This window comes from Pipistrellus hanaki (assembly GCF_964339955.1).
Source record: "Pipistrellus hanaki genome assembly, chromosome: 12".
Taxonomy (NCBI): Eukaryota; Metazoa; Chordata; class Mammalia; order Chiroptera; family Vespertilionidae; genus Pipistrellus; species Pipistrellus hanaki.
Genome location: NC_140514.1, coordinates 52717287 through 52741316, shown reverse-complemented (window position 1 = coordinate 52741316; position 24030 = coordinate 52717287). Strand labels below are relative to the sequence as shown.

At 46.8% G+C, this 24030-nt stretch overlaps 2 protein-coding genes across 6 annotated transcripts in view; one reads left to right on the top strand and one right to left on the bottom strand.

Annotated features, from left to right (window-relative positions):
• The window catches only part of REV1 (REV1 DNA directed polymerase), a 99588-nt gene extending 80100 nt beyond the window's left edge, over positions 1-19488 (top strand). For all 4 annotated transcript variants that reach the window (XM_084900326.1, XM_084900325.1, XM_084900328.1 and 1 more), the window contains 11 exons: positions 8191-8411; positions 8648-8820; positions 13719-13821; positions 15038-15203; positions 15357-15559; positions 16485-16718; positions 17321-17438; positions 17996-18216; positions 18301-18439; positions 18668-18770; positions 19080-19488. In XM_084900326.1, the coding sequence (XP_084756452.1) occupies positions 8191-8411; positions 8648-8820; positions 13719-13821; positions 15038-15203; positions 15357-15559; positions 16485-16718; positions 17321-17438; positions 17996-18216; positions 18301-18439; positions 18668-18770; positions 19080-19191 (1793 nt within the window). In that variant the 3' untranslated portion in view covers positions 19192-19488. The remainder of the gene's footprint in view (positions 1-8190; positions 8412-8647; positions 8821-13718; positions 13822-15037; positions 15204-15356; positions 15560-16484; positions 16719-17320; positions 17439-17995; positions 18217-18300; positions 18440-18667; positions 18771-19079) is intronic.
• Positions 19489-20564: 1076 nt separating this feature from the next.
• The window catches only part of EIF5B (eukaryotic translation initiation factor 5B), a 45895-nt gene continuing 42429 nt past the window's right edge, over positions 20565-24030 (bottom strand). For both annotated transcript variants that reach the window (XM_084900329.1, XM_084900330.1), the window contains exons 22-24: positions 22819-22957; positions 21270-21431; positions 20565-21005 (exon numbers count right to left, since the gene is read on the bottom strand). In XM_084900329.1, coding sequence (XP_084756455.1) covers positions 20898-21005; positions 21270-21431; positions 22819-22957 — 409 coding nt within the window. In that variant the 3' untranslated portion in view covers positions 20565-20897. The remainder of the gene's footprint in view (positions 21006-21269; positions 21432-22818; positions 22958-24030) is intronic.

Here is a 24030-nt window from a genome sequence, read left to right as displayed (position 1 = left end):
GGGAGAGAGAGAGAGAGAGAGAGAGAGAGAGAAACATCAATGATGAGAGAGAATCATGGATCAGCCACCTCCTGCACGCTCCCCACTGTGGATTGAGCCTGCAACCTGGGCATGTGCCCTGAACGGGAATCGAACCCTGACCTCCTAGTTCATAAGTGGACACTCAACCGCTGAGCCATGCTGGTCGGGCAGTCAGTGATTCTTTTTTATTATTATTTCTTTATTGATTGTGGTATCACATAATTGTCCTCATCCCCCCATTCCCATCCCAAACCCCTCCCCCTAAATGCCCCTCCCCCCTTATTGACCATGACCACTGGTTAGGCTTATATGCATGCATACAAGTCCTTTGGTTGCTCTCTCTCCCTTTCCCACCCTCCCCTACCTTCCCTCTGAGGTTTGAGAGTCTGATCGATGCTTCCCTGTCTCCGGGTCTGTTTTTGTTCATCAGTTTATGTTGTTCATTATTTCCCCTATATGCGTGAGATCATGTGATACAAGAAATACACTTATAAGAACCGGAAATGAGACAAGCCATAATGGTTATGCTGAGAGGCAAATGAATCAGTCTGTAGTGAATTTCTTTCTGGGCCAACAGAAAGAAATTGGGACTCAATGTCCCAATTTCAAAGTCAAACAGTTCCTTATGTGTACATAACAGCACTGATGTTTCAGTTCTGCATGGTGGACAAATGGTGGTGACCGTCTCTGATTTGGTCCTGGGCATCCTTCAGGGATGCACAGCTGCTGTCTGCAAGTATGGCAAGCCGTTGTCAGCGTCTTCCATCTCTGGACTGTTTCTCTTCTGTCTTTATGGCTGGAGCAGTCCTGTCAGTTCCTCTCTTGCAGGAATCCACATGGTCTTGGAGTTGTTTTAGCTGCCGAGCGGTGTACCTGTGGAGGTGGCGGTCTCAGGGTCCGCAGGTCTGCAGCTGGGGCAGCAGATATTGGCTGGAGTGGGTGCTGGGTTGCAGGGCAGTTCCAAGGCCTGTCTGGTTGGTCATGTTGATGAGTGTCTATAAAGGGCCGTTCTCCCCTTCAAGATGGTGTGGGTTCCGTGCTGGAGTCCCGCAGTCCGGGGCGTGCCGCACCAGTGGTAGTCTCTCCTTGTCAAGGAGAGCCTGTCTGCCAGCCCCTGCTGCTCCTGCGAGAGTTAGCTTTCCCTCCTCCCTCACACACACACACCACGCACATCACACACTCTCCTCCCATACCCTCCCTCACTCACTCCTCTCCCACTCCTCCGTCCTACCAGCGCCGTCTTTTCCCCTCCAGCCAGTGTTTCTGACCATTGGTGTTCTTCTCTCTCCCTCTGTTTGATGATTCTCCACGGGAAGATTTTACATACAAGGCTGGCCACACAGTCCTACACGAAAACATGTTGCCCCTTTGGCAAGAAAGATGGAGATGCAAGTTTTACTTCAATCTTTGAGTTAATGGTTCATACACTTTATCCTTTTAATTAAAACTATTTGCTCACTAAAATCAGAAAACTGCCATTAGTCCAGGAGGATGATTTTATAAGTAGGTGACTTCAGTCTCAAAATTTTATTCTTTCCTCTCTGAAGTAATAAAAAATAAAAATGGCTTTAGTGATATTTATAGATGTATATTAAGTATAATAAAAGTATATCTAAACTAAGAAATTTCTGTTATAGGCCACAATATACTAAATGACCCAAATGCCATTTTATGATGGGTTAATTTTAAAGCTTCCTGATCCCATATTAAATAACTTAAAAGAATGTATTTAATGTCAGGGGTGTGAGCCGAAGCCAGTTTGGCTCAGCGTAGAGCGTCGGTCTGTGGACTGAGAGATCCCAGGTTCAATTCCAGTCAAGGGCATGTACATTGGTTGCGGGTACATCCCCGGTAAGGGGTGTGCAGGAGGCAGCTGGTCGATGTTTCTCATCGACGTTTCTGGCTCTCCATCTCTCTCCCTTCCTCTCTGTAAAAAATCAATAAAATATATTTTAAAAATAAATAAATAAATAAATAAAATATATTTTTTAAAAAAAGGAAGAAAATGTGAAGGAAAACTTATTAAAAAAAATGTCAGGGGTGTGAAATATGACATTTTGATGGTTCATTTGATGCTAATTTTGAATAATTAATTTTATGAAATCAAGCTAGCAAATTACAGGCAGATCCTTGAATGATATCATGTGGTTTAGTGTCATTTTGTGTATGTTGTTGAAGAGAAAAAAGTCGATTCCCATGGGAGTTGGCACGTTCTCCCTTCCCCATTCTGTGTGGGTTTTTTCGAGGGTCTCCGCTTCCCTCCTGCACCTTAAAGGTGCCATGTGAGAGGAACCAGGTGCCTAACCGTCCCTGGTCTGAATGCGGGGGGGTGGCCTTGCAATGGAAGAGCGTCCTGCCGGGGGTCCCGCCTGGTGCTGAGCTGCTGTGTGGGCTCTGGCACCGCTGGACTGGAACCGGTGGGTTGGAAAATAATGACCTTGTTTTTGTTACTCTTCCTTAAATGTATGTAGAGCTTACATTTATTTCAATACTTAATAATTTTGAGGAGACACATTTCAGTCCATAACGCCATCGTGAAATGAATCATTTTTGTAGTTTATATATTTGCTTGCTATTGTTGCTTTTACAGAGAATTTTAGTTCCTTGGCCCAGCAGTCTTACCCTTCACCTTTATTGGCTTCCTGGCTGGAGGGACATTTCTTTATTTCTTGAAGGACAGTGTGAGGTTCTTAGGCCCAGCCCTGAGTTTCCTGTGGAGCTCTGAGCAGGCAGCAGAGCTGGCTGCCGCTGCCCAGCGCCTTCTCACGCACATCGTCTACTTCAGGAACCGCCGTGTCCCCCCAGAGTGGTGGTGCTCACGTGTTTAAACTGTCGACTTTTATAAAATCTCCAAATTCTGTATGTAGAACATTTCAGGTATGCGAATGCCAGCCTTCTGCCACCTGTCCTGCAGATGGCTCTGTAAGCCGCAGTCCCCAGGTGTGCTCTGCAGAGTACTCGCTGCTGCTTTAAGAAGGAGTTCAAGCAGCGTGGGGACTGCGCAGGGAGGGCCCACACAGTCAAGGTTCTGAGAATTCTTACCGGAAAGACACCTGTTTATGTTTGTTAAAAACTGGTAATCTCCCCAAAATATTTGAAGATTGATATGTAATACCTATTAACATCTTGCAGAACAAGCTTTGAGGAAATTATGCTCTCTGACCAGTAGCCAGAAGAAATTCAGTGTTTTCACACCTCACTCCTTGTTTTCCACAAGCTTTCTTTGGCCCTAAATTTTTATTAGCACATAGTGTTTCTCGTACAATAATACACAGTTATTGCAGCTACATAAGAAGGAAAAACACACTAGTTACGTTTACTTTAGGGAACTCCACAGATTAACAATTACATGTTAGGCTAAAAAATACATTACTTAGTGAGATCTGTGTATCTGATGAAAGACAGGACTGTCCTAAGAACTGTGTAAATGCAATAGGGGTTTCTGTGTGCTCTGTGGATCTTTGGAAGGCTCTTCATCTTGTGCATGTGCCCAATTTGAGGGCCGCCTCTACCTGTGCAGCTAACTCTGGGCTGTGCACTGTCTGAGTCCCACCTCTGTTCTCAGGATTGCATGAACATGTAGCTGTGCAGAAAGATCCACGCTGTCCTGATGCGGTAGCCAAAGGGAACTAGCAACATGCCTTAAAGTGAAGTAGAACAAAGCCAGGTCCTCGGGTGTACCAGCCAGATTGCAGCTGTGCACTAGCCACCTGTGGAAGGTGCCTCTTGGGTTGAACAGCGCAGGTACAGAACGTGTCTGGTATCACAGACACTCCTGTTGGACAGCGCTCAGACGGTGAGACTTTATTCTCCAAACTGCTCTCCTGCGGCTCTGTTGGGAGGCGTTGGTGGCCGTTTCTAATCTAAAGTAATGGTTCCCATTCAAGGACAGGCACCAGGCTTTGTCCCAGCGGCTTGACCAGGAGCTTCTACGTCTGATTTTCTTCTCTCCTGAGACTCCAGGACCTGGTTCTAAGCTAGCATATTTCTCTGCCCTTTTTTCTTTCTAGGTGACTGTACTCTGTGTGAGTCTTAAGACCCTGTTGCTTTCTCCTTAGCCACACCTCCTTTCATTATAAACACGTATAGAATGCAGTCAGTGAAACTAGCTGCCCTCTCGGGTTTTGGTGCTGACTCCAAGCTTAACTTTGCCGCCCCACTGAAGGTGACAGGGTTAGGCTGACCACTCCGTGCCTCCCTCCCACACTGGACTTCAGGCCACTCTCCTTGCAGTAGGTGAGCATGCAATAGAGAGAATCTTTTCTGCTTCCTTACAGGACAGTTCAGTTAGTTTCAGTTGATTGTGGCTAACTGGACAGTTTAATAGAATGGCCTTTCTTTTTACCTACTAGTGAATAATAATTCTGTTTGGTATACTCAAGATACTCTAAAAGACTATAGGCTTCCTCCCTCTCTCCTCCCCAGCACACACACTTGAATATCACCTCTTATGAGTTGGCAAGTCACGGAGAACAGATTGGCTCCCAGATCGGTAAGGGAAGAGCGTGGTTACGTTTGAGAGTGGGGAGCAGGGCAGTGATGAGAAGGAAGAAACTGAAACACAGAGCCTTCTCTGAACCTGAATAGGAGAGTGCCTCTCTGACTTGTCTCTGTCTTTGGCCAACCTAGTACATGAGAATACTCAAGAGTTTCACCCAGAACTTCACCTTTTCCGAACGGTGTTCCCCTGGAAGATTTGCTGTTTTTAACTCAGACTCTGGTATTCTTACTTTCCTCCATTCTGACATGAACTTCACAGTGGGAGGGAGCACCCTCACCATCTTTATGTAGTTTCCATCGGGGAATCAGTTCTCTCGGTGTAATCTTGTCCAGCCCCCTCCATGGCCATAGGCCTCTTGTGAGGGTGCCGGCTCCTGACCTTGGGTCACTGCTTCGGAGGTGCTCCTGCAGGAGTGGGACAAGGCGGGTTCCTTCTGCTGACGCCGCTCAGAGGGGCCACGTGACAGTGACCAGCTGATGTCAGATTGCTCCGAGTCTCTGATAGGATCCTGCGGAAGACCAGGAATGCAGTCTTTTCCTCATTGGTGAAAAAATACTGATTTGGTGGTTTGGAGGCCATTTCAATAAGAATTTTAGTTCCCCTTGGTTACTCTCAAACACATTTCCTAGATGTGTGTACCTTTGTTAAGCTTTCAGGCAAATTGAAAGCAACAGATCCCACGCGCTTCCTGTGGGTGAAGGTCCACCTTGCGTTTGGACAGGTGACACAGGGACTAGTGCATGCTGCCCAGCTTAGAAAGGCACTCCCTGTTCCGGGAGATACTCTTTGTTCATAAAAGAAGTTTGTCTCTTCCCCGGCCCTCTTCTGCCTCTCGGTTTCTTAGGAACCTTCATCCCCAGGCCACTGGTACCACTTGTCCCGGTTTGGGCCTGTGTTGTAAGTTCTTGTTCTACTGCCCATTTAAAGAAAATGTGATTGGAACCATATCGTAAACTTTCCTTGTTAATCCGCACCTGAGGATATTTTCCCATTGATTTTAAAGAGAGTGGAAGGGAGAGAAAGGGATAGAAACATCTGTAAGAGACACATTGATTGGTTGCCTCCACACATGCCTCTCAACCAGGGCCAGGGATTGAGCCTGCAACCGAGTACATGCCCTTGACTGGAATCGAACCCAGAACCCTTCAGTCTGCAGGCCGATCTGGTGCTGATTCCAAGCTTAAGTTTCCCGCCCCGGAGGAGACAGGTTAGAGGCTGGCCACTCCGTACCTCCTCCCACACTGGACTCAGGCCACTCTCCTTGCAGTGGGTGAGCATGTTAGGAATGAATGCTAACATTCATGAGTTTCCTCATATGTCTGTAAATCATACTATAGCTGAATTAGCTGATTCTGTGAATAAGGTAGAAATCTTTTTTTTTTTTTTTTTTTTTTTTTTTTTTTTAATATATTTTATTGATTTTTTTTTTTGCCCCCCACCCTCCCTCCCACACATCCCCTCCCTCCCCAGAGTTTTGTGTCCATTGGTTATACTTATATGCATGTATAAAAGTCCTTCGGTTGATCTATTATCTCCCCCAGATCTTCCTCCCCTCCCCGCTGTAATTTGACAGTCTACTTGTTGATTTACTGTCTCTATATCTATCTTTTGGTTCATCAGTTTATAATGCTCTTTGTTATCCACAAATGAGTGAGGTCATGTGGTGTTTCTCTTTCATTGATTGGCTTATTTCACTCAGCATGATGTTCTCCAGTTCCATCCAGTTTGCTGCAAATGATGAGAATTCCTTATTTTTTATGGCCGCATAGTATTCCATTGTGTAGATGTACCAAAGTTTTTGGATCCAATCATCTGCTGGCGGACACTTAGGCTGTTTCCAAATTCTGGCTATTGTAGATTGTGCTGCTATGAACATAGGGGTGCATATATCCTTTCTGATTGGTGTTTCTAGTTTCTTGGGATATATTCCTAGAAGTGGGATTACTGGGTCAAATGGGAGTTCCATTTTCAGTTTTTTGAGGAAACTCCACACTGTTCTCCACAGTGGTTGCACCAGTCTACATTCCCACCAGCAGTGCACGAGGGTTCCTTTTTCTCCGCAACCTCGCCAACACTTGTCGTTTGTTGATTTGTTGATGTTGGCCATTCTGACAGGTGTGAGATGGTACCGCATTGTTGTTTTGATTTGCATCTCTCGGACAATTAGTGACTTTGAGCATGTTTTCATGTGCCTTTTGGCCTTCCTTCTGTCTTCTTTTGAAAATGTTCTATTTAGGTCCATTGCCCATTTTTTAATTGGATTATTTATCTTCCTTTTATTTAGTTGTATAAGCTGTTTGTAGATGTTGGAGATTAAACCTTTATCAGTGGTATCATTTGCAAATATGTTCTCCCACACTGTGGGCTTTCTTGTTGTTTTGTTGATGGTTTCTTTTGCTGTAAAAAAGCTTTTTATTTTGATGTAGTCCCATTTGTTTATTTTCTCTTTAGCTTCCATTGCCCTAGGGGTAGTATCAGTGAAGAAGTTCTTTTGGCATACGTCTGAGATTTTGCTGCCTGTGGATGCTTCTAGTATTTTTATGGTTTCCCGTCTGATGTTTAAGTCCTGTATCCATTTTGAGTTTATTTTTGTGAATGGTGTAAGTTGGTGATCTAGTTTCATTCTTTTGCATGTGTCTGTCCAATTTTCCCAACACCATTTATTGAAGAAACTGTCTTGACTCCATTGTATATTCGTGCCTCCTTTGTCAAATATTAGTTGAGCATAGTGATTTGGGTTGATATCTGGGTTCTCAATTCGATTCCATTGATCTATATGTCTGTTCTTGTGCCAGTACCAGGCTGTTTTGAGAACAGTGGCTTTGTAATATAGTTTGAAGTCTGGTATTGAGATCCCTCCAAGGTAGAAATCTTGACATTACTCAGTAATAAGTAAAAATCACATTCTTTTGAGACCTTACCTCTATATATTTGAGAAATTCTGGTTCACCTATATGTGTATCCCAAATCGAGAAGATGATTCTAGAAATACATACCTATGAGATGCTTTGATTATGTCACTTAAAAATAAACTGATGAACAACACAGGTCCAGAGGTATGGCTGCATGGAAAAGAATAACATCTCAGTGGGGAGAGCGGAGGAACGTATATACATAACCTATGGACGCAGACAATAGTATGGAGAAGGTCTTGGGTGGGGCAGGAGGTGGGGGGAGTGGGGCAAAAGGGGAGAAAATGGGAGTCATCTGTAATGCTGTCAGCAATTTTACAAAGAGGATCCCTAGCCAGTGTGGCTAAATGGTTCGAGTATCGGCCCGCAGGTTTGATTCTGGTCAGGAGCACATATCTCGGTTGAGGGCTCAGTCTCCAACCCCAGTCAGGGCACTAGAGAGGCAACCAATGGATGTCCCTCTCATGTTGATGCTTCTCTGTCTCTTTCCCCTTTTCTCCCACTCTCTCTAAAAAAAATCAATGGGGAACATATCCTCGGGTAAGGAGTAACAGAACAAACGGAAAGACTGACAATACAGTTAGTAAACAAAGGATCACTTCTTCTTTTAAAATTGAAGGAAGATTATTTTAAATTAATATTTTAAATTGTTAAATTAATGTATAATTGAAAATTTCAATATGAAATTTTTCATTCAAATATATTGTTTTTCGTAGTTTGTGTGAAGAAGGAAACTCAATATGTGCCCTTTCCTAGGAGTGGGACGGTCCATGGAGGCCAAGCTGGCCTCTCTGGGAATCCAGACGTGCGGGGACCTGCAGCACATGACCATGGCGAGGCTGCAGCGGGAATTTGGTCCCAAGACGGGACAGATGCTGTACAGGTTCTGCCGAGGTTTGGATGACAGACCGGTTCGAACCGAAAAGGAAAGAAAATCGGTTTCAGCTGAGATCAACTATGGAATAAGGTTTACCCAGGTACTGATCGCTCAGTGGTTTTACCTTATGCTGTCCTTTGTTTTCGCTTTGTCTTATCTTGTCAGCTAGACCAGACTGGGTACTTGGCATTAAGTCTTCAAATACTTGCAATCCCAGAGCTTGTAGGATATTTTTAAACAAATGCTTAGCAAAATAGTCAATAATGTGTATGCATAAGGCTGGGATTGTTAGGTCTGTAGGAGAGTAACGGAGTTTTCTGTGTGTGCTTTCCGCAGCCCAGAGAAGCAGAAGCTTTCCTCCTGAGCCTTTCTGAGGAGATTCAAAGACGGCTGGAAGCTGCTGGCATGAAGGGGAAGCGCCTGACTCTCAAAATAATGGTACGGAAGCCGGGGGCCCCTGTGGAAACTGCAAAATTTGGAGGCCATGGAATTTGTGATCACATCGCCAGGTAAGCTTATCTAAAGGGGGTATTGGGTGTTAATACTTCAGTGCAGGTTGTTCTAATTAATAAGGAACCAAGGAAGAGAATGAACAGAGATCTGTAAACTGCGATGGTAGGGATATTCTTTGGAGGCAGGCTCAGCTCGGGGCCACCTTTGAGTTAAGTTGCTACGCTCAGGGTCAGCCTGTCCACGTGTTCCTGGCCTTTGGTGGCCTAGCCTTGGGGTCAGGCTGTTGGCTTCAGTGCAGGGACAGCAGGACAGGAAAGGCCGACACCTGCACCACCGATGGAAGTGGACTTGGGAGAAGGGCCGTCGGGAAATTTCAATCTAGTCACTTAATGATTTGAATGAGACGGTTCCTCCTTCAGGGAGGTCTCATTTCTGTTTGTGAAAAGATTAGTCATTGCAGTCTCTGAAAACTGGTAGAACGCATTTTAAAGTGTGTTTTTAATGTGGGAGCCACAAATACAAAACTTCAGTGAAGAGCTGAGACTAGTGTGAAAATACTTAGTTTTCTGCACATCACTTTATGCCACTCTGCACCCTGTTTTATATCTTCTGGGCAACCACAGCTTTAAGACTTTGCTCCTGAAAGTCACACACATGTAAGGAAAGAGTTAGCGTGGTCACAGTCACATTTTATAGTGATGTTGCTGAGAGTGACAAGAGGATGCTGTCAGACACAGAAAACTTCCAGCTTTATCATTGAAGGTCTTGATTTACCAGGAAAACGGGTTATAAATTACACATTGAACATAATTCATAAAATACTTTTTTATGCAGTTGGTAATTTTGAACTCTGTTCTTACCTATTTTTTTTTAAATATATTTTATTTTTTTATAGAGAGAAAGGGAGAGATAGAGAGCTAGAAACATCGATGAGAGAGAAACATCGATCAGCTGCCTCCTGCACACACCCCACTGGGGATATGCCCGCAACCAAGGTACATGCCCTTGACCGGAATCGAACCTGGGACCCTTCAGTCCGCAGGTCGACGGTCTACCACTGAGCCAAATCACTCGGCTGTTCTTACCTATTTTAATGAACATTTAATTACTTATTTCAAATGGTAGTTTGTTGTTATTTCTATAATAAGTTGATTATAGGACTCTACTCTGGATATAATTGTTTTTAAACCCGGTTTCTGAAAATCCAGTTTATAATAATACCTTTTCTGGGAATGTAACCTGGAGCTTTATTTGTTCAAGATACCTGGAAAGGAACATCCAAAACTGATATAATTCTTTGAAAGGAGAACTGGTAGCAATTCGTTTCCTCTTGGCATATATACACATTTATTTATTTATTTAAATATATTTTATTGATTTTTTTTTTTACAGAGAGGAAGAGAGAGGGATAGAGAGTTAGAAACATCGATGAGCGAGGAAACATCGATCAGCTGCCTCCTGTACACTCCCTTCTGAGAACGTGCCCGCAATCAAGATACTTGCCCTTGACTGGAATTGAACTTGGGACCCTTGAGTCCACAGGCCAACACTCTATCCACTGAGCCAAACCGGTTAGGGCGGCATGTATGCACTTTTAAATGTCTATTCGTTTCTTAGCGTTGTGTGTGGTACATTCAGCAGTGCCTAGGGCTCCCTCTGTCCAATCTTATTAAGAAAACAGCCTGTTGATCATTCTCTTTGGAAAAATCCAGGTTCTCCAGAAATCTAATTACATATTTAAAATGAAATTGATTATACTTTATTTTCCCTGACTCAGGATAATATTTATTTGGCTTTTTTATAAGCACTTACCTGTTTGCTGCTTTTGGTATTTGTTTCTTTATTGTCCTAAACCTTAAGAAAGTGTTTTATGAAAACCTTAAACTTACAATACAGAAGTAGGAAGAATAGTCCTTGAACCCCCATGGGCCCGTCAGCGATTGCCGGTGGCTTCCCTGCAGCACCCTCCCTCCCCCCCGTTATCTGAAGCTCATCTCAGCTGCAGCCTTCCCTCCACAGCAGTCAGGGTTTACCTCGAACAGATAGGGACTCTGCTTAGTAAACACCGTAATAGAATGTTTTGCTGTGCTCTTAACATGTTAATTTGCATGACACATGATGATGCACAAGAAGCACATGATTGAAACAGTGCCATTTTATAAGCGTCACCAAGATGCAGATGGCTGTAAGCCAGCCGCTGACGCCTACGCTGTGGGCACCTGGCTGCGGAGGAGATGCTGTGTTGTAGTGGGGATTATGGAATACCACAGTGCCCACTGTTTCCTCTGATTACTTCCTGTGGGCCTCGCCAGCCTGTGCTTGTTTTTATATGATTGGTGTGAGGGACACTGACCTCATAGCGGCCTGTGAGACATGAAGGCTGCGAAGGGGCCCACCAGGCACCAGTGTTCAACAGTCTGTGGATTCCCGTGCGGTCTGAGTCCTGTTCAGTTGAGTGGATTAAGAACTGGTCTCCACATTCCATGATTCTGTGATTTCTTGTCCTTGACCACAGTCTTGTGGCTTCCAGACTCTGACACTAGATGAAACTAATAGAAACGGCAGATTTTAATGGCCTGTCAGAGGTACGTGGAGACCCAGTTCTGGCTTGATTTTCACTTATAACCCTTTTCCTTTTGGGGAAAGAATCTCCCCTCGAGTCCTTTGATACATGTGGTCAGTTTGAAGTTTGTACATCTAAATTCTACCAGAGGAATGCGTCTGAGTGAGGAGGTGTCGCATGCGGTGCTTCCCTGCTGGGCCCCAGCTCCAGGCCGTTCTTTCGCTCCCGTGGCTTCTCCTGGTGGTCACCTCCGTGCTTCCAGGTGCCCACGGAAACTGCTACCTCTAGCTTCTTTCCGTTTTGTAAAACTAGCTTTCCCTTCTCAGTGCCTGTTTTCCCTGCATGCTTTGCCTCAATAAAGTTGTTTTTGGATCAGTCATGGTCTAGTGTTAAATTGTTCCAGCCACACACATACTGTTCAGAGCTGACCCACACATTTCCTCTCCTGTTGAACAGGTTTTTCTCAGTTTACTGAGAATCGTTTGCTCTTTTGTGAATTGACCAGAGATCGTTTCCAAACTCCCTTCCAGGATGTTTCAGTACATCAGCCATCTGTTGATCTCTTTTTCTGGGAGACCTGTCTCTTGGGGTCCCCCAGCCTACTACTCCTGGCTGGACTGGTTTATCTCAAGGCCTCCTGCAAAGCCTTCCCTCTGTGGATCCTTCCCGTCCTCCCCCTCCCCCCCTGTCAGACCTCACTGAGAAAGAGCGCAGGTGTTGCCTGTTTGAACCTGTATGTCTGCCCTGATGCTCGGCGCTTTGCTGGCCTAAAGGCTATAAACGTAACTTGGAGTTAGAAGTTACTTGTTTCCAGTAACATTTTAAATTTCGAGTGTTTTGCTTTGCTCTTTGGACTTGTAAATGCTGCTAGTATTTCACATTGCAGCATCGTCTCTCCTCTTCACTGCTCGGCCAGTCCCAGGGTGAGTGCTTCTCCAGTCCCTTTCCCGTCCTGGCTGCCGTTGCGGGCGGCTTTCCGCAGTGTCTGCGGGCAGGGCTCGGCTTCCCGCCTGGGAACTGCGACCATGCGGTCTGGTCCTCTGGACTCAGCGGGACACGCAGGCCTGGCTCCGGGGGCTTCACCGAGTGGCTGGAGGGGCTGCTGTGGGGTTGTCACAGCCCATGGTAGTGTCTCATCTTTTCTGTTCGCTTCCCTGTTTCCCCAGAGCGGAGTCCTCCAGCTCCATCTGGTTCCTGTTAGGAAGGGTCTGGATGGGGAAGGGGATGGGAGGTGCCTCACTCCTCAGTGAGCTGTGACAGGCCCTCAGGTAGTGGACGGTGGGGGCTCTCTCGTGTTCGTTCTCATGCCCTTCCTCCCCCCCTTTTCTTACACACCTGGCACCTCTAATTCCTGAGCTGTTCTGGGGGTCTGTGCTTGCTCAAGTTGGTGCCTTCCTGTGGCTGTTAAGCAGGCATTTGGAAGCTTTCCATTTACTGATTTGCTATTAGTATTCTAAACTATGGATAACATTTTTCTTCTCTAATTCCCTCTCCCATTTCTATCAGAGTTTATACCTTTTAAAAATCATTTTAAGTCACTTTATTGGTATTTTAGAAAGAAATTAAGATAAACATAGGTTTCATCCACTAAATTCCACTAAAATCATGCTTTTAAGTTAGTCTCTATTTATCTATGTTGAAGGTTATTATTGGGTAACAAATTAGTGGAAATGCTTTCCCAAAGGATTTCGTGCAGAAATGGGCATGTGTCCAGATGAGTGCGCGATGTCCTCGGGGCACGGGGAAGCGAGCACAGCGGACGCACCGGGCACCTGGAGATGCTGGCTGTGCCCCGGCTGGCCTCAGCCTCCTGGTCTCCCTGCCTGCAGACGGTGCCACCCGTCCGCTTGTCACGGCTGTCCACCCGGGTCTGACCGAGGAGGAGGAGGATTGTAACGAGCTTATATCCACATGTTTAGATGTTTCAATGGCCTCACCTCAGACTGACAAAACGAGTCAGGAACCAACATACAAGGGATTCATCTTTGCTTTCTTCATAGTAACCATTCTGCCGCCACACCATCGTCCTTGGAACCTAAAACCTCTCGTAGTATCTGAAGAGCATTGTACTTAACATTCATGTGTTGGTTGCAACACAATATGTTTACATTTGTTAATGTATTGAGTACTTCTTTTTAAAGTTCCAGCTTACTTTTAGTTAGCCGGTTCTTTGTGAATGCTCTTAAAATTCCAATGTTCTATATGAATGTTCTTTTCCCCTTGCTGCCAGTGTAATTAATTCATTGGCTTCCTTGAAGGTAAACTAGCTCGTTGGGTTTTAGGAGTTACATACGTACGTACGTGACTCTGTGGCTTCCTGACAACTTCCAACTCTGTCTGCAGCGCCTGGTGCAGCTCCTGCCCCTAAAAAGTCACCTCTGTCGCTTACAGGACTGTGACGCTGGACCAGGCCACGGACAACGCAGCCGTCATTGGGAAGGCCGCGCTGAACATGTTCCACACAATGAAGCTGAGCATCGCGGACATGAGAGGGGTGGGTGCACGGCATTGGAATGCTTTCTGTGACGTGGCTTCCGCCGGAGGCCTGGTCTGAACACGCTGGGGCCGGTGTGGGGTTTGTGTGCAGGTTTCGGCTCCTGTGATAAAACCGAAAAACTCAACTTTCTCACCTGATGATCTCCTTTTTTAGAGAAAATCAGATTTGTTCTGAGCTGTTTTCTGCCTAGAATAATAATTTGATGCCTTAAGTTCTTATAGTGCCTTTCTTTAACGAACCACGGACTATTTTACATGCATTGTCTTGCTTCCTGTTCTTGCTCCTCTAGAAATAGATGGGACTGGGATGAGTGTGAGTCTGCAGGGCTTGTACTTACCAGGTTCTTTTTCATCAGAAACGTGTGTCTGATGAGGGAGACGCACCACAGGCACATGAAGGTGCCTTTGGAGCAGAGGTGAGAGCACGGGAAAGGTGGAAACCTCGCTCTCTGCAAGAGGAGCCTCGCTGGTCCCGTTGTGCGCTCAGCGTGCGGAGCGTGGTGACCGGCCGGTGCAGCCGGTGTGGAAGGCCTGGGAGCCGCGGCAGCCGGGACTCAGCTTCTCCCTCCCCGCTGCGCTGGCTGTGCTGGCGAGGGTGGCCGTCACATGCCGGAGGGTACTGCCCGTCCACTCCCAAGCCCATTTTTTTAAAAAAAATATATATTTTATTGATTTTTTACAGAGAGGAAGGGAGAGAGATAGAGAGCTAGAAACGTCGATGAGAGAGAAACATAGACCAGCTGTGCCCGCAACCAATGTACATGCTCTTGACCGGAATCGAACCCGGGACCTTTCAGTCCGAGACCAACACTCTATCCACTGAGCCAAACCGGCTTCAGCCCAACCCCATTTTTAATACTTTTTTTATTTTATGTGAAGTTTGCAGGTAGATTTTTTTTTTTTTTTTAATTTAAAAATTTTTAGAATCTTCTTTTCAAAACTTTTCTGGCAAAAACTTTGGTGAGATTCAACAGCTCCCTTTTTTGGATGTTCTGTGTGAAAAGGTTGTTGTAAATGAGGAGAAGTGGAGGGGCAGTCTGCTCACCAGGTAGTACAGAACCCGTTTTTGTAAAAAATCATGTAGAAGGCTGATTAAATACTTTAACTTTATATTCTAGTAATAGATGTAAAAAGAGGACTGGCTGAGAATGTTGCTCAGTTGACTTCATGTTTCACTTTAGTTTTCCTAAAAACATACTTTCTTCTGATTCTAGGTTGGGATTCAAGTGAACCAGTTGGTTCCCGCTCATTCGAGACCTCCCGCATGTCCCAGGCATGTGCCAGCTCAGCCAGGCCACCGTCCCGGCGGCGCCCACTCTGTCCTGGACCTCCTCCAAGTCCAGAAAGCAAAGGCGTCCTCGGAGGAAGAGCACCAGGAAGGTGGGTGTGGGGTGTCCTGCCTCAGGAGAGCTGTTGATTGTGAGTGTTCTGGCGGGGAGGGCTGTGTGCGCCCCTTCAGGCACACGCTGGGTCAGAGTGCCCCCACGTCCCCAAATGAGCTGGAGGCTAGTTTTTGTATTTTCTGTGCTTCAGTATTCCTGGCTGCCATGGATCTGGAAATCGCATCTGCCTCTAGAACTTGCACATTCCTGCCATCTCTCTCCACACATCTGCCGTCTGCCGTCAGCCCTGTTGTGAGCAAAGCCGAGCCTTCGGGGAAATGGAATGGTCTACATTCTCCCATCAGCTTAAAATCAAGACTAAACCTGAGTATAGAGGTCCCATCTCCTTCCCAGGTACATTTCTATAATTATGATAAAAATGCAAAAGTAGATTTACAGTAGGAATGACATGTTTAATTTCCTTGCCAGTATAGTCGAGAGAAAGGGTGACTCCTTAAGGCCACTCTGTTCCTGAACTGAATCCCAAATGCCACATGACCCGTTAAGTGAAGGATTTGCAACCTTTGCAAGTTGTGAAATGTTGGGTGAGAGCCAGTTCCTTCACTGCCTCTATGACAGGCCACGCGCGCTTCTGGCTGAGCACCAGCTCTGGCGGTCGGAAGCCTGAGACGGGTTTTCCTGGCAGCCGGCGCGGTTCCCTGGGAGGGCTAACCTCCTGACTCAGGTGCTGGCTGAGCTGGTGCGCGCTGCTGGTGTGGAAAGTTGATTTCTCTGTAGCACTCGGTGGCAGAGGCTGAGAACATTGCCCGCTGGCCGCTGGCTGCAGGCTAGGGCAAGGGGCCGTTGTGGCCCGAGTTACCCAGAAAGCTGCTCCCAGCGAGCTCAGATTGGCCTGCCCCGCTCCTGAGCGTCATGCTTCCCAAGGGCCGTGTGCGGGGCCGGAGGAAGGACCGGGCCTGGGAACAGGGATGCCAGTCTGTCTGCTCTCAGCCTAGCATTGTGCTCAGGGGCATATGGTTTCCTGCCTGAAAGGTTAACTTCTGGCTTTAGGAATTGGAGATTTGAGCTTAAACGGAGGCTCCTTCTGTGTGTACTGGCCTGATCCTGGGGACCGGCCAGTTGTGGAGTGTCACCTTCAGAATCACACATTTCTGCTCGGCCTTCAGAGGCAGGGGCAGGGGTGGCTTTCCTGGCCTGGTTATCTGCGCCTCACCTTCTCTTCATTATCCGAGATGTTAACGTTGAGGTGCAAGTGAAGTATGAGCTCTCCAAACGCATCATCTCTGAGCGTGGCGCACCCTCGCACCCTGTCTTACAGCTCGACCAGTCTGTTCTGGAAGCACTCCCGTCCGATCTCCGGGAACAAGTAGAGCAAGTCTGTGCGGTCCAGCAAGAGGAGCAGCGCGGGGACAAAAAGAAGGAGCCAGTGAACGGCTGTAATACAGGGATTGTGCCCCAGCCAGTGGGGACGGTTTTGTTACAAATACCAGAACCTCAAGCATCTAGCAGCGACATGGGAATTAATGTAATAGCCCTCCCAGCATTCTCACAGGTAAGTGAAATGGAGGGGCCTTCTGCCAGTGTAATGGCCACACCTCCTGCTCCAGTTCAGGGCATGTCTTCTTTCCTTTCCCTTTGCACCTGAAACTCGCATTAGTCTACACCACGTCCTTATGGGGGAAGGGGCAGGATTGGCTCATCTCATCATCTGCAGGACAGACAGCAGCCACTCAGAAACAACGGAGGTCTGAGAGGAGGGAGACTATGGCACATGGATGTTCACAGCTTCTACCCAGAACATCCTGTTCCCATTTAGACCTCTGATGGGGCTGTGCTTGAGAAACAGAAGCGCAGCTTGGGGCAGTAACACAGTCCAGTCTCATGTTTCAGAAAACATGACATACCAGCCGAGCCTGTGCTGCTGGCCCTGGGGGCTCAGTGTTTTGTTAAAAAAAAGTCCAGTTCATGCTCAGAATTGTATTCCTTATTCTCATCCTAAAACCTCGTGAGGATTTAATGAGCCTTAATATTGAGGACCTGTTAAGAATTCATACAGATCAGAAAAGTATCATTTGAAAATAATCTCGTGTGAAAAGTATAAGCCAGCTGCCATATAGAATCAACTCCTTTGACTTTGAACCTCTTTCCCACTAGGTGGACCCAGAGGTGTTTGCTGCCCTCCCTGCTGAGCTGCAGAAGGAGCTGAAAGCAGCGTATGAGCAGAGGCAGAGGCAGGGCGAGAGCGGGCACCAGCAGCCAGCCAGCGCCGCCGGTGAGCACGCGGGAAGCGGAGCATGGGGTATAATGGCCAGACTCGGCTCTTAGTCGTGTTGAGGTCTTTAAATTGGGGGAGCGGAACAAGTAGACAATACAGTAAGTGATCGAGTCCTAGTTAGATTTGTGTCTGTAACTTCTTGACTTACAAACACCATTCTTGACTTTTTTTTTAAAGCCCTTTAAAAAAAACGAAGATGCCTAAATAGGTATTTCAAAAAATCTTTTCGCATAATTGCCAAGGCCATTGTCCTTTGAAACAGATACATAAAAGGATGCAGGCTAAAAACAGACTAGTGCTGAGGAGCCGTTTATATTTCACCTGCTGAGTTTTCATCACTTCCTGTGAGCAGTTAGCAGTCAGCAGTGGTGCAACAGAAAGACGAAGCAGGGGCCAGCCCAGCCTGACCTCCCAGCCCTCGTCATTAACTGCCTCCCAGGCTCAGCTAGAGGCTTGTTGGGGTGCGTGTGCACAGGGGTTGGATTTGAGAGGGGTGGGGGGATCCATATTACTATCCAGATACCTTGGTTGAGGATCTTATGTTCATCTTTTAGTGCCAAGGAATCCGTTACTTCAGCTGAAACCAGCCTCAGTGAAAGAAAAGAAACGGAACAAGAAGAAAAACCCCATCAGCTCCCCCCAAAAGGCTCAGAGCCCTTTGAAAAACAAGCTGCTTAACAGCCCCGTCAAAGCTGCGCCAGGGGCCGGCGGGAGTCCCCAGAAGCTAATTGAAGGGTTTCTGAAACAAGAAGATCCTGCTCCTGGGAAAGCACTAGTAAGCTTTATGCTTTTTAAACCGCATCTTAATGCACTCGATGTCACGTAAATACAGCACTTTCATCATTTGTTTTCTTAACAGGGAGAACTCTCTGCTTCTGCTTCAGGTGTGCAGCCTGCCGCCCCGGGCTGTGGCAGGCCCCCGGCACCCAACCTCGCCGGCGCCGTGGAGTTCAGTGACGTGAAGACACTGCTCAAGGAGTGGATCACCACCATCTCAGGTCAGCCTGGCCGGGCAGCGCGCCGAGCACGATGTGTAATGAATGGTCCTGTGGTTTCAACTATGCCGATGCGCTCATTTTCTAAATCCAATAAGCTTCCATCAGCCAGAGCACTTACACTGGTTGGGGAAGTTCTCTCGAAGCCCATTGACTGTGCTGTTGTAAAAATGCAGTTTCCTGTCCTATAAACAGGTGGGCTGGTCCTCATTTGATGTTTTTCCCCTCCAGATCCAATGGAAGAAGACATTCTGCAAGTTGTGAAATACTGCACTGACCTGATAGAGGAGAAGGACTTGGAGAAACTGGACCTCGTTATAAAATACATGAAAAGGTAACTAGTACTGCCATCAGGGGGAAATGGCATGTCACAGGGGCTAGTGGAGGAAGGCAAGGCTCTGAGTTCTGTCGTTTCTGGCAGTGAGCAGAATGCAAAGAAAGGAATGCCGCCAACACTGACTAGGTAATAAAGTCAGAATGAGATTGTTCCCCTTGGGGTTTCATATAGTTTAAAACAAAGGGAAGTCCTTTGGAATGTTCTCGAGTTTGCCAAAATCGATTCTTGATTCTTACATTAAAATGTTAAACTGATTCTTGAAGGAATCCTGAGTCTTTCCTGATGTTCCTCTTTCCCCACCTGTAGGTTGACGCAGCAGTCGGTGGAATCAGTTTGGAATATGGCATTTGACTTTATTCTTGACAATGTTCAGGTGGTTTTACAACAGACTTATGGGAGCACACTGAAGGTTACATAGTGTGAGCAGGGAGCGTGGAGCTCTCGCTGCTGTGCCATAAGTGCTTGTGAGGTATCTACAAAGTGCATGGTAGTGATGCTCTGAGTTTTCATAATTTCAAATTTCTTTTGGAGCAAGTGTTTTGTACATTTCTTTTCAAAAAGTGCCAAATTTGTCAGTATTGCATGTAAATAAATGTGTTAATTCTTTTACTGTAGTATAGATTCTATTTACAAAATGTTTGTTTATAAAGTTTTATGGATTTTTACAGTGAGGTGTTTACAGTTGTTTAATAAAGAACTGGATGTATATTTTGTACAGGTTCCTTTTTGTGAATCCTTTAGGGACCAGGTCCGTACCACGGGAACCACCTGCAGCCCAGACTCTGCGAGGCTCTCTAATTCCCGCGAGGGCCAGGCTGGGGTCTGCTGCTTCTGGACAATCACCCCCACACAGGAAGGAAGTTAAGGGCCTGTTAAGGACATCTTCACTTCTTCCAAGTGGAGGAGTTTACATGTGGTGAATCAGCACACACACACACAATTGATTAAGTTTCTCCTGGGAAAATTATGCCCCACAGTGTTTGGAAGTGTTTTTCTTACCTCTATTGGCCCTTAGAGAAACTTCAATAATGACGAGTGGTACAGATTTTCAAATGTACGTATTTTTATGCTATGTTATGCCATAACACTTAAAAAATATAGTTTACTTGGGAACATTTTCTTCAAACACCTACACTAACTTCATTCGACACTGCTATAAATAGGTAGACAGACCCTTGAGATCTGTTACAGGAATTACCTTTATATTGAGGAAAGGAGTATATCCTCATGTGGACCTATCACCCACACTTTCCAGGAAAACCATAAAAGTAGCTACTATCAGAGTTACTAATATGCATGAATCATATGATGTCTCCATGACAATTTAGAAGCACTAAGCCCCAAATAGTTATCAGTTCCCTGTTTTCTAATCAGAAAATGTATGCATGATAGACATTCTAGGGTAAAATAGACCAAGATTATTATATAAAAAATCCCAGTGTTAACACGTACTGGTATACAAGAGCTGGAGGCTCCTGGGGGAGAAGCTACGCTACCACGAAGGCCTAGCAGAGCTTTCTAGTGAATGTTCTCGTTGCTGGAGTCAGAATTGTGCCGATTACAGGGGACTCGGACTAGACAAGCAGCCAATAGCAGCCAGCTACACTCGACACCATGGTTTCACACAAAGCAGGTAGAGAAATACCAGAATACCTAATTTCCAATTTTAAAAAATCCAGAGCATATGGCAGAAGAATGCTGGAAAAAATGACTGTGGGAAGGAGATGCATAAATAAAATAGTATTTCTTACATCAAAAGTCCCAAGAATCACAAAATCTGCAGAAGCTTGGTTAATCAAACACTGCAGTACTGATTTAATCAGTATAAAATCGAGAGAGCTTTAGATCTGTAATAAAAATCCAAATTTGGGGAAGGGCAAACTTTAAAACAGCAGCAGGTAGGGTGGGGAAGGAGCGGGCATGTGGACAGGCACCTTGGAACTGTGGGACATGTATTTGACCACTGTCAAACCAGTGTTAAGTTTCTTGGTTTCTCATGGAAAACATTTTATACATCTATTTTTTTCCTTCCATACTTAAGTGCATCAGTGTCCAGATACGTCCATTCCACTTTTTATCTTGTTTTTCTTGCATTTACTCTAATTCTTGCCCCATGTGGAAAAATTAGATGATTTCAAATACTTTCTTCAGCTCCACAATAAGCTGCCAGTCACTCTTCTGCATCTCATCTCTGAACCAGTCTTTCAGAGCATCGATGGACTGCCGGCTGATCTGCAAAGGACGAGGCACAGGAGGCATCAGAACAGAATGGAACCACCAAATGCCCAGAGAAGCGGGCGACCCCCAGACGTTGGCCACTCTGACAGACACTAAGGCAGCACTGCTGGGGCCCTGGGAGACCGGCGCCCTCGCTGTGAGCAGCTTTCCCGGGGCCGCTCTCCGTCAGCCTGCCCACACCAGTCCCTTCCGGCTGCCGAGTGAGGGAGCCAGCAGGGCCGCCGCCTCTTCAGAGGTCCCCTCTGCGGAGGGGCTTACCTTACTGACGAGAATGTCTGTGGCTTCAAAATGTCTCCCGTACATTTTGGGGGATTCACCAGGGATAGGTTCTATTTTCACACAGACTTCTTGTCCTTTTTTTGCAACATCCACTTGCTTGTGGTTTATTTCAATACTTGTTACTATTCCAATGTCCACAAACTGTAAAATAAGAACAAAGGACAATGTAAACACAGGAACCTGCCTGTTGCAGCACCGAGAGACGAGCACTGAGGAAAACCAGTGTCTGGGCCAGTGCCAAAGCCTCGGCTGTTGACCCTCCATGGGCACCATCTCCACAGCGGAGTTTTCTCATTGATAAATCGGGGGTGACACAGCACAGCCCTCTCTGCCCTTCCCGAGATGGCCACAACTTGGAAAGTGCTGTATGCTATTTTCTATTTCTGTCCCACACTGCACAGGACAGGTGCCCAAAGCTCAGAACCAAGAATGAGCGTGGAGTGGCTGCTGTGAGCGAGGGGTGAGGAGCTACGGAGTCAGGGCGGCCTTGCAGGCCGATTTCTTTCTGAGGATGAATTATGAGCAACCTGGTCTCATTACGGGGTGGGGGCATCCTCTGCTTGGGAAGATACAGGAGATTAAGAGAGAAAATAGAGGTTGGCCAGTCATACAGGAGATAAAAACTGCAAATAAACATCCTAGCTCAGCCACTGAAGTGGTATGGGAACTACAGGCATGGTCTGGGCAGGGAAGGACTAGACGCCTGGAGCGGCGTCCTGCACTTGGGAGGAGAAGGATGCTCCAGGGGCAAGTGGCTGCCACAGACCAAACTGGGTAACTTGGTCATCAAAGGTATTGGTAATGGATTACAACAGCAGAATCTACAAAACAAGACGGTGTATGGATCCTCAATGAAAAGGTCAGGGGGGGTGAGGGTTCTTTACAGAGCGGGGCGAGTGAAAGAATCACCATTTTGCAACAATTGATGTAATAACAGACTTATGCCAATGGTGAAAGCTTCTGGGATAAAGGCTGAGGAACAGGAGATCATAGGGACTCCAAGTACCCACAGACCACCTAGTAGTTCATTACAGGGGAAAGTGTCTCTCATGGAGAGGCTGAGCTGGCAGCACACCTCCCCAGCAGTCAGTCACCGATGTGTGAGATGCACGAGGCCCGTGGGCACCTGTACCCGCAGGATCCTCTCCTTAGTCCCAAAGCCAGACAAATCCAGGGAGAAAGGCCCTGGGAAGCAATGGTCTGTCTGGACTCTTCAGGCTGCTCCTAACGCAGACAAACACTGACGGCTAAAAGCAGTGCCACACGAAGGGATCCGGGACCAAGCCAGCAGGTCATATTTAGGCAGTTGGTGAAGTGAATGAGGACTGAAAATTGCAGTCTTCATAGCTGATGCACTGGTATCGGGTGCTAAAACCAAGTTTGACTAAGGAATGCTGACATTTAGCAAGGCTGCAGTCTAAAGGACAGAAAGTGACACACTCGGCGTGGTATGAGTTTTGCCACCATTCCTGGACTCGCATTACTGCTAACAGATAGCACATGCTGTGAGAGCACAGCTGGCACTTACGTTTTTGCTAGGGACACACATGGGGGTCCCTTGTTTCACCTGACCTGCTTCCACAGTCACGCCCATCACGATAGGGTCTCGGGAGTTGAAAATGTACTGGGGGAGGATTTTCATCTTACAAGGAAATACTGCTATGTGCCTAAAAGAGAAGAAAAAAGGATTTTAAGTACAAAGTCATTTAAACTAAAAAGCAAGTTCAGGTGAGCACGAGGCTCCCTGCAGCTTTCTCAGGCCCCGCGGGCAGGGACAGTGCCGCCCGGGGTGGGTGCTCAGTCCACAGCCATCTTGTGTGGTTTCCTCTTCACCCCTCCTCTGTCCATCAAGTGCTTCCAGGTCTCAGAGAAGCTGCCCCACAGGAGCATCTGGTGCCCAGACTGAAGGGCTTGAGCTACAGACGGCACTCAGGTCTTAGAACTTCATGGGACCTACTCGGGTGGCCCGTGGCACATGTGGAGGCTGTTCTGGGGATCCACAGGCATCAGACTACATCCTGCTCTCTAGCATCAGATGATCCCAAATCAGATGATCCAAAAGCAGTTTCCCTGCTCATGAAGCAAATGCTTCAAGTGCTTTCACAATTTAAGTCTTAAGCCTTGTCCCGTTAGGTTTCACCGTCTAAATCACATGTGTCAAACACAAGGCCCGCGGGCCAAATCCAGCCCGCCAGGCCTTGCAATGTGGCCCGCACGGCGCTGTCATCACTGCACTCCGCTGTCAGTTTATGACATTGTCAGTTTATGACTGTTCAGTAAACCATTCGGCCCGCGATTTAGGCTGGATTTTAGATTTTGGCCCCTTCTCTGATTGAGTTCGACACCCCTAGTCTAAATCCTCACAGTCTGAACTGAGAATATGCCCAATTGAGCCATCACTCTGAGGGTGACTGCTCTGAGCCTCGGTGGTGTCTGGCTTGGACTGTGGGAGACTCCCGATGGGCCCTCATCACTGACTCCAAAATCCACCCCGTGCACGGGGTCCCGCGTGCTCTGGATCCTGCCGGCTCCTCTGACCTCTCTAAGGGTTTCTGTGTGGCCTTCGCCCAGCATTGTCTGCACTTGTGTCTGGGTGGCTGGATCATAGCCTAGGTCTCAGAGATGAGCTGCTCCTCCCTCATCCTGCTCTGTTTTGCTTTTTAGCACTTATTCCCGCTTTTCTTGTGCTCACTGCTTGTCTCCTGAGCTCCCAGAGGAAGGGAGTGCCCCTCTCCACGTG